This window comes from Acomys minous, assembly GCF_964271855.1.
Source record: "Acomys minous genome assembly, chromosome: 14".
Taxonomy (NCBI): domain Eukaryota; kingdom Metazoa; phylum Chordata; class Mammalia; order Rodentia; family Muridae; genus Acomys; species Acomys minous.
The window spans coordinates 98,978,590-98,988,479 of record NC_140496.1 but is presented as its reverse complement, the minus strand read 5'-3'; the positions used below and the strand labels follow the sequence as shown (position 1 = coordinate 98,988,479).

At 45.9% G+C, this 9,890-nt stretch overlaps 2 protein-coding genes across 6 annotated transcripts in view; both read left to right on the top strand.

The window, feature by feature from the left end:
• The first annotated feature begins 2,489 nt into the window (after positions 1-2,489).
• Positions 2,490-9,890, top strand: part of SH3GLB1 (SH3 domain containing GRB2 like, endophilin B1) — a 28,037-nt gene continuing 20,636 nt past the window's right edge. For 2 of the 5 annotated variants that reach the window (XM_084755227.1, XM_084755226.1), the window contains exon 1: positions 2,490-2,891. In XM_084755227.1, coding sequence (XP_084611353.1) covers positions 2,820-2,891 — 72 coding nt within the window. In that variant the 5' untranslated portion in view covers positions 2,490-2,819. Of the gene's footprint in view, positions 2,892-3,662; positions 3,685-9,890 lie in introns of those variants that run through there. The other 3 variants (XM_084755229.1, XM_084755230.1, XM_084755228.1) reach the window with 3 other exon arrangements.
• On the top strand, positions 2,918-9,888 carry LOC311582269 (uncharacterized protein). The gene is made up of 2 exons (XM_084755231.1): positions 2,918-3,343; positions 9,224-9,888. Exons 1-2 carry the CDS (start codon positions 2,999-3,001, stop codon positions 9,263-9,265), a joined length of 387 nt encoding a protein of 128 aa, XP_084611357.1. The 5' UTR covers positions 2,918-2,998; the 3' UTR covers positions 9,266-9,888.

Here is a 9,890-nt window from a genome sequence, read left to right as displayed (position 1 = left end):
GGCTCATGTACCCACACAAACACAGGTACACACATGCATGGGCTCATGTACCCACACAAACACAGGTACACACATGCATGGGCTCATGTACCCACACATACACAGGTACACACATGCATGGGCTCATGTACCCACACATACACAGGTACACATATGCATGGGCTCATGTACCCATACATGTACAGGTACACACATGCATATGCCACACACAAAAAAGTTAATTTTTAAGAAAAGAATCCTTGTTTCTCTACTTCTTCCAATAACACTGAACTCACATAACATTTTTAATATACACACATGCCCATCTTAGATGTACAGAAATTGAAAACACCTGCAGTATAGAAAGACACAAATGCAAAATCAAAGCTTCCTGCCTGTTCTACTCCACATCCCTGCACTCTCTCCCCACAGCCACCACGGCACATTTTCTTCCTTTCTTCCTTTCTTCCTTTCTTCTTTCTTTCTCTTCCTTCCTTCCTTCCTTTTGTTCTTTTTTTCATTAAGAGAAGCTGGAGAGTTGGCTCAGGGCCAGAGTTTAGTTGTCAGTGCTCCAGTGTAGGCAGTAACTGGGGGTTACAGCGTCTGTACCTCCAGAGGCTCTCTCCTCTGGCTTCTGGGTGCACCAGGCACACGTGTGGTTCATGGACGTGCATGCAGGCAAAACACCCATCCACATACATATTTTTAAATCCTTCTACACCATAACATACCAGATACACTTGTCTGCTGTTGTTCCTTATTAATGTATAGTGTAAAATTCACACCAATAATTTACCTTTTCAGTTTTGGTTTAGAATGGCATTAAATAGCAAATTTTAGAAATACTACCACAAGTCAAAAGATAAACAACAGAAGAAATTACAGTTTGTCCTATTGCCTTTTAACAGGGTTCCCTTGCAGCCCCCACCCCCACGCCCTGATAAGTTTTGCTTTCAACTACATAACTGACCTAAAACCTGAAGCAAAGTTCCGGGGAGCATAAGACCCTTTAGTTCTTGCCCGGCAACAGCAGAGCAGATGTTAACGGTTGCCTGTCCTGCGACTACTCGTTCCTTCTTTGCTTAGCACAAGCTCTATTTTGTTCAAGATGACAATATGTACTGTTAGAAATAAGAGCTACTATTCTCTCACAAATGCTCGCCGTCTTTTACCAGGGCACATTACATTTATTAGCTTGAATTGCCATTGTGAAGAACTGACGGGCCCGGTTCTAGCTAACGGCACGAAAATCAATGTTTACCAGCTGTGGGAATGCAAATGCTTGACGTCAAAAAGAGAAAGAGCACTGAGCTGCTGTGTACCTTTTGCCTTTACCCTCCATCCTCTTTTTAAGTTGAGAATATATGTGATACCTAGGGGTTCCCGAGGCATCTTGAGACATCAAAATGAAAGTCGCATGATGAGAATAACAAAACAGAATCTGACATATACAGTGATTTGATCCCCAGGGTAAGGGAAGGCGGAAGGAGGACAGGAAGGGAGGGACAAGGGAGAAAAAACAGAAACAGAGGCAGGAGGATGAGTTTGAAGCCACCCTCAGGTACCCGAAGCCAGTCTGCTACCTGAGGCCTTTTCCCAGAAAACTGAATTTAAACCGCTGAGTTCAGGGGCTCGCGCCTTTAACCCAGCACCAGGAATTGGAAGGCTGAGGACCTGCCAGGCATTGAATGAACCTGTAACAGGCTAGGAACCTTGTCTTTCTTCCTCTATTTAGTCTCTCTGAAACGTTCTCATATACCTTTCCAGGGGCTCCTAGATATTTCTAAATATGCCTCAGACTATCACAAGCCATCACCCACCTATCTTCAGCACCCACTAAGTGTCTGACACACAGTAGGTCAACAGTGAGTGAAGGTATAATAGGGCAAGGCACACTAATGACAATCTGGTTCAGCGAAGATTCGCTTGGCGCCCACCCACGCCATAGGAAGCCCTCGACACCGAACCCCACACAGGACATCCGGGCCAATGATTCTATAGTAGCGGCTCTGCATCTCCTCTTAGGGAACTTTTCGTCCACGCTTTTCTGTCAGAGATAACTCACTGAGGCTCCCTGGGAGAATCGCAGGTGAACCTCAGCCGCCCAGGAGGCTCCCCGGGTCCTTTAAGAACTTCCACTGACGCGCTGACCCTGGGCTGGGGCTTAGTGGGCGCCTCCAGGGGCCGCTGTTCCCAGGACAGCCTCGGCAGGGACTCCACCCACCCGCCAGGGGTCGCTGTTCCCAGGACAGCCTCCGCAGGGACTCCACCCACCCGCCAGGGGCCGCTGTTCCCAGGACAGCCTCGGCAGGGACTCCACCCACCCGCCAGGGGTCGCTGTTCCCAGGACAGCCTCCGCAGGGACTCCACCCACCCGCCAGGGGTCGCTGTATCCGCGAGGCCCTCCCCGCCCACACAGACACACACACACAGACACACACACACACACCCCAACCCGCGCTGAGGCCACGCCCCCCTCCCCCCCGCCCCCCCGCGCCCGGCTGTTTTCCGCCACGGGCGAGCCGGCTCCACACCGCGGGGCTGCCGGGCCTCGGTGGGCGTCTCCCGGGGCCACCAGCATCCCGGCAGCGGCGGCGGCGGTGGCTGCTCCGCGACGCGCACGCTCGCTCGGAGGCGCCCGCCCTCCTCCTCCTCCTCCCCCGCCACGCCCTCCGCCTCCCCTTCAGGAAACGACAGCTGCGCGGAGCTGGCGCCGCCTCCCGCCGCCTTCCACGTCCGCCCCGCCGGCGCCCCTGCCCCAGCCCCGGCCCCGGCCCCGCCGCGGCGCTCTCCGCCTCCCCGCTAGCACAGCCGGCGGCTCCGCCCGGCTGCCGCCCGGCATGAACATCATGGATTTCAACGTGAAGAAGCTGGCGGCCGACGCGGGCACCTTCCTCAGCCGGGCCGTGCAGGTACGGCGGGTGGAGAACGGGGCGGCGGCGCCGGGGACGGCGAAGGGGAGGGCCGGCCGGCTGGTCGGGCGACGGCGGCGCCCCCTCGCTGGGTACCCGGCCTGCGGATGGGCGCGGCCCGGAGCCCCAGCCCCGCCGATCGGCCGGCCGTTTCCGCCTCGCTCCGCCCAACCGCCGCTGCGCGCCGAGAGAGGCGAGTCGGGACGCGGCCCGCGGCGTCCTCCACCCCGGGGACACCTTGGGTTCACCCCGGGGCGGAGGCCTCGGTGCCCGAGCCGGCGGGGCAGGGGGTCCCCGAGCACCTCTGCGCCACCCCCACTCCCACCCCCAGCCTTCCCTCTGGCCGCCCTCGCCCTCCCGGCCGAGTCCAAGAAGGGAGGTTCCCTTTCCTGCCCCTCATCCCTGAGGAGCGGCCAGCTCGGTTCCCACCAGCCCTCTCTGCCCCGGGAAGGGTGGGTAGCCCAGGAGCCTAGCAACCCGTGGGGGAAATGGGGATCGCCGATCGCTGTAGGTAACCAAACTTTACCAAGGACGCTGGACGCCTGGGATTAGGGGTGCTCTGACCCATTCCCCAAATGGGCTATAGGGCAGGGGTGAGAGAGAGGAGGGCAGGATTCGTGTTGTTGTGTCCGTGGTCATATTGGTATGCTTCAGGCGCACTTGGAGGGGAGGGGGGAAAGTTCACTGCGTCTCCTCATTCTGTAATCAAGGAAGTGTCAGCAACAGGGAACTTGGACAGATTTTTACAGTCAACACCCATATTATGCAAACTCAGTTAAAGCTATGGACAGATGTAAGTTTCACAACGTGTCTTTATAAACAGTCTGGTATTTAAGTTAGCGACATAGGGTAACAACAGCATTGTCTTCCGTTTGGAGAAAACAAAAACAATGCCCCATGTGCCACAATTACACCGAACTATTTAAAAAATGTCATGTGTTGCTTCATTTCTGGTTTCCTTTAATCTTATTGGCACCGTTGATATCATATTGCACTATCCTTGGCAAAAGACTCTAGAGCCCCCCCCCCTTAAGGAATGAGTGCCTATCTTATGAAAAATTAGTGCGGTGAGCAGTTTGCTGTATGTTTGACTTTGGCTGCAGCCCTCTCTGTCACTCTGCCAGAAAGACATTGTTAGCCCTCTCTTATAAATAAGGAAGCAGCCTCCCGAGTGGGTAAATAACTCCTTTGACTTGGCGAGCTGCTAGTAGGAAAGCAGTTGCCCTCTGACCTACTACTAAACTAGACGCTGACTCTTCTCCCAGAAGGAGCTCTGCAGGTTCTAAGATCTGTAGAGAGCAGTACGATGTGGCCCGGAAAGGACCGAAAGATCATTTGGTAAACTCTGAACATTTTATTATCAGCAGCGAGTACCTCTTAGACATGGGAAATTGCATCCAGCTTTTGATTTTCTGGACCGATGGCATGAGTGACAAGCTAGGTGCCATACTTAGCCCCTTATCCACCTTCCTCCCCAGAAGTGTGTGGTTAAATATTTGGGGGATGAGATGAAAATTTTTTAGACTTAACATTGACTTCAGTAGAGGACCACAGACTGTGGTGGTTTTGTTTAGTGCTGTGTAGCTCTTAACTCTGGTAAGAATGTGACACTACATAGTGCCACAGTTTAATACAGTCAGGTTTTGGACACAATACATTCTGCCTCAACGGGGCACATTTACAGAATTCAGTCTAAATTTTTGAAAGACTCAATTTTAAAAAGTAAACCTGGAAAAATTTGTAAAAGTTGCACTTCCCAAATGAATTTTAATTGTTTAATTGTTTCCAGTGCTTTCTAAAAAGGTTTTTTAAGTTGTACCCTAATGTGTGAGTTGGCAAATGATTTTCTCTTCAGTCAGTCAAGACTGCCATGGTTAGCTTCAGTGTAGGAACACCACTGATTGGCGGTGACTAAAGTCAGCAAAGTGCTTCTCCGCATGAGGCTTACCATCCGGCAGAGCGCAGACTGTGACTGTCCAGGTGGTGGTAGTGAACAGAGTGAGAGCAGACGTGATGGTCGCCATGTTGCGGCAGCTCCAGCAGAGTTACGCATGCCATTGTAATGGGATGAGGTCCCAGGAGGCCTTAGTGAAGTAAGTCATGGAGACACAAGTGTGTGTCATTTTTGCTGTTTGGTTGGTTTTTATTTTGAAAAAAAAAAAAAAAGGTATTCCAGACAAAAGAAACAAGTCCAAACATTCTGGGTGCAAAAAGTTCTGGGAAGAGCGGACGAGTGAGAGCTGTGGCCCAGGGACTTAGTTGGCAGTGTCAGCTGTCAGATTAGCCCTGGAGTATGAGAAAAATGACTTCTCGGATTGTGGCCTCACCATTTATTAAGGAGGACATTAAAACTGAGATTTTAATTGTGTCCTTCAGTGTTAAGACTGTCAACATTACATACAGAAAAGATATGGTGAAACTATACAGTTTTTCAGAAGAGAAGACCAGGTAGTTGAAAGCAGATTAGCAGAATGTTGGTGGTTGTTGAAGCTGAATTTGAATTCTGGGTAAAGGCTTAGGAAATTTCGTTACACTGCTTTTCACTATACTGTTAGTCTTTTGTTTGCTTAATGTGTTCCACGGTGTTTTTTAATTAAATTATGAGGAAGAAAAGGGGTGTTTCTAAAATACAACATGAAATCCAGAATGCTAGTGTATTAGTTTACGATAAAACACTATTTTCTTATTCCAGCATCTAGTCAGTAACTGAGTTACTACTCTGAGCTATGGTGCTACAGTGCCAAAGTGCCAAGTTTCACACTAAGAATAGGTTAAGAGCTGTGCCAGTGACTCTTTATAAGCAAAAATAGTAGAGAGATTTAAGCTTTCTCACTTCTAAATAATTTCCTTTCAAATCAACTTGTACTTTTAAAAATGGATAATTCTCTGGTTAACTTCCATAGGTGCTTTCATTTTACTTAGATGTTTTTATTAGAAATTATTTTTTGTTTTAAAAAAGAAACATGAGTTCAAAAGCATATAAATAGATAGGAAAGTCTTGGTACTTAAAAAATGTTAGGGTAGAATATATAAGTGACTGAATTTTATTAACTCCTCCAATGCCTAGGATAATGTTCTCATCTCAGACAATCCCTTCCTTAAAACAGTGTTTAGAGGAACTATATAAGGAATTACACTTTCTAACCTTGTGCCATTGCGCTGGGCTGCAGATGAAACAGTATGAAAAACTGTACTTATACTTTTTGAGAAGGTGGACCCCTAAATGTAAGTTTGTGGAAAATACTCTATTTTTTTTAATAAGTTTACATCTTGGTAAAGACATTTCATTTATTTCAATTTAGAAATAAACCATTAGCAGTGTTATTATTTATCTGCCCCAGTCCCTCCCTGTCTGTCTGTCTGTCTCTCTCTCTCTCTCTCTCTCTCTCTCTCTCTCTCTCTCTCTCTCTCTTTTAATAATTCAAGATAGCAATTAGGCCATCCTTAATTCGGTAATTAACTGAGTGTCCTGTAAGAAGCAGAGATAGGTCTACAGTTACGTAAACAAATACACAGCACAAGGAACCACAGAGTATGGTATATTTGGATAATGGGAGTAAATGAAAAATAACTAACTTGTCGAAGTCAGCATAAATCAAACACGTGATTATTCAGTCCCAGTACTTAAACATAGTATTTAATCGTTCCAGTCCTTGAATTTATTTATCACTAGAACTGTTGTTCTTACCTGTTTTTATTTAAATATCTGATATAAATAAGATACATACATTAGTATATGGATTTTTTGAAGACAGACTAAGCCCTGACATTAGGAAGTTCATAAGCATGACAAAGATGCATTATCTTCTTTTGGGGTTGGGGAAAACATTTTAGAAGTAAGCTGGGTATAGTTGCCTGAACTCAGGAAGGGAAGGCGGGAAAATTGAATTGAAGGTCGGTCTGGGTGCATACAGTGTGGCTGTCTGCCTCTCCGTCGTAGTGGTAGTAAATAAATGTGTTAAACCTTGAAAACTAAATAGCAAAAGTATGTTTACTGAGATGTGAGTATAGTGGAAACAGAACAGTGAATGTGAGCATGAAGTAGAGTTTTCTGCTGGTTCTTAAATACCTTGCTCATATGGGCCTCCCCCTTCCACTCCCACTCCCCAAACTGTTTCCTAAACAGGTTTGTACATTCACACTCCTATGGACAGTTTCCTGTTAACTAGGAGGAGTTTGCTGTTACTGTCTTCTCGAGGGTTTGTTTGTTTGTTTTGTTCATAGTAACTGAACTAAAAAGTAAAACCCTCCTCATTTGTGTAGATTCTTATTGTGTAAGGCACTGCCCCAGCTTGCTTTCAGTTTCTGTGATAAACACCATAATCAAAACCAACTTGGGAAAGAGGGCTGAGTATCTTAGAGCTCACAGTCCGTCAGCAGCTCTGCCTAATGATTAGCTCTCAGATACTGTCACGTAACTTGCCTGAGTCCTAACTTGTCTCAGTGCACTCAGAGACTGTTTCTTGAGTCACTGTCATAAACGTATTTTAATAGTTTCTAATCTGTACCTTTAAGTCTAGTACTCAACAATGTTAGAGAAAACTGACGTTCTACCTTCTAAGAGTTAGAAGAGTACCTCACTCAAAGACTGACCTAATCATGAGTGTTAAATTAATGATGTTGATTTCTCTGGTATTAATCTCTTCTTTGAAAGTCTATCCTTAGTTATAATAGAGATTTCTATAAGGAAATTAATGGTTAATATGTATGCATAAACATGGTAATAATAAACCTATAGAAAGAGCACCTGGAAATCATCAGAAAAATAGCATTGTATGCCCTTCCCCATTTAGATCTTTGCTTAGCTCACTTCAGTGGCAGGTGAGCTGTTCTTCACTCAGCTGTCCAGACCCCCATCCCAGGCTGGTGTCCCTGCTGCTCCCAGGCCCACTCCTTCCCAGTGAAGACAGTCACTGAGCCTCCTGATCCCTCCTCTTCCAAATGACTACTCTTCTGGACTTAGGCTTATTATGTCACTCAGGAAAAAATAGAATCGCCTATGTTGGTCTCTGTTCAACATCTTTAAACCTTTGCATCCTTATTCTTGAATACTTAGGTTTTGTGTCTTCCCTATAAAATTTCAGATTCTTAAGAACAGAAAATTTGCCTGGTTTGTTGGAAATACAAATGCTTATCTTAGTACTAGCACATATATAGTTCCTTGATGTTGTTGAAGACCAGGGAGATGGCTCAGCCAGTAAAGCACCTGTCAGCAGGCTGATGATTGAGTTCTGACCCCTGGACCCACGGGGTAGAAGGAGAGAACCTATGTCTGCAAGTCGTCCCCTGACTGCCTCTTATATGCATATGCATACACACATGCACACACTAAATAAAACATAATTTTAAAGAAAAAACAAATGTTTGCTGGAGTGAAAGGAATAAAGAAACAAATGGCATGTATTTTACAAGCTAGGAGAAGTGTTTCTTGATCTTTTCATTGTGTTTCCTGTTCCTCTTGTGCTTTCTGAGGCTTACCTACCACTGAAGGGAAAGTTTAGTGTGTAAGATTCTCACATCTGCATGCCCCTACAGAAGGTTTGCTGCTTAGAACCCTTAAGAACAAGTGAAGAGCCGGGCTCCAGCCTAGCAATGAGATTGCAGTTCACATGACTAACCTTGGGACAGGGGTTTGCCACCATTGCTGCCCCTCAGTTACAGTGTATTGCCTGTGGATAGTATATGCCAAGTTTGGGGGTCTTGAGGCCGTAGCTTTGCAACTGCTGTTCTCAGCTAACTCACTGAGTTCATCTCTGGCCCTACATGGGGTCTTTGACGAACGATATGACTAGAGCCCTTCAGCTAAGAGCGCTGATAATCCTTTGAAAGTATTAAGCCGAGGAGAAGGAGGTCCAAAGAGATGGACACAAAGGAAAGGACTGTAAGAAATGAGAGAAGGGGAATATATTCTAGAAAAAAACTACGTGTGACTCAGAGCCTCAGCTGTCACATCGGTTGTTTAACTGGATGTATCCAGAAGGCTCCATATGATCAGAGACCCCCTTTTCTCTATTATGTAGACATGCCTTCTTTTCCTTAGCCACCAGCACAGCATATATAATAAAAATGGCTAAGTTCAATGTATTCAACTACATTTTCTAGTCTTTAAAGAGAACACCTCCACTTTAGGGCTGGAGAAATGCCTCTGCAGATAAAGATGCATGCACCCTTACAGACAGAGGACCTGAGTTCAGTTCCCAACTCGTGTCTGGTGCCTGACAACCCCCTGCAGCTCTAGCTTTAGGGGGTCCAGTGCCCTCTTCTGGAATCTGTGGGCACCTGCACTCTCACATGCACATACACACACTTAAATTCTTTTTTTAAAATCTTAGGAAAAAATACTTTTCCTGTATGAACAACGTAGCAGAAAGTAGCCTATAAACACAGTGTTGGAGCACACCCTGAAGAGACAACCCAAGTGGTACTTGCTAGACAATCCCATGACTGTGTAGCTTGAGTGTGCTTAAACTGACAAATATGTAAGTCGTGAAAAATTAAAATATATTTAATTTGAATAATAATTACCAAGCCCTAAGCAGAGAGATTTGTGTCTATAGACTGTCTTACTTCATTTTCAAAACACACATCGTTTGGGAATCTAAGGCAGGAAAAAGCAAGTCTCTGACAAGGATAAGTCTGTTCTGTCACTTTTATGAAAGAGGGTATGAAATGGAAAAAATACTGAAAAGCTTGCCCCTGTCAGTTAGCATACCTTCAGGCTATTTAATCCCCAGTCTTTTTGTTGGAAATATTTATGTACCATGAAATACAGAATTCACAGCATGCTACTTAGCAGAGGACATAAGAAAGTCCTAAGTGCTGGCAGGTTGTAGGAGGATGGATGAATACAGGCACAAAACAACGTTCGTAAGCTATGCCTTAGAAAGACGCGTGGGCTGGAATCATTTACTTGTTTGGATTTGAATTTGATGTTTACTCACTGACAGTTTCCTATGTATGTGAGGTGTGTTTATATATTTATGTACTTGTTTTAAATAA

Coding starts and splice junctions, on each gene's coding strand:
- LOC311582269 (XM_084755231.1), top strand. CDS start 2,999: ATGGGCGCGGCCCGGAGCCCCAGCCCCGCCGATCGGCCGGCCGTTTCC. Junction 3,344..9,223: donor CCCTCTCTGCCCCGGGAAGG/GTGGGTAGCCCA, acceptor TTAAAATCTTAG/GAAAAAATACTTTTCCTGTA.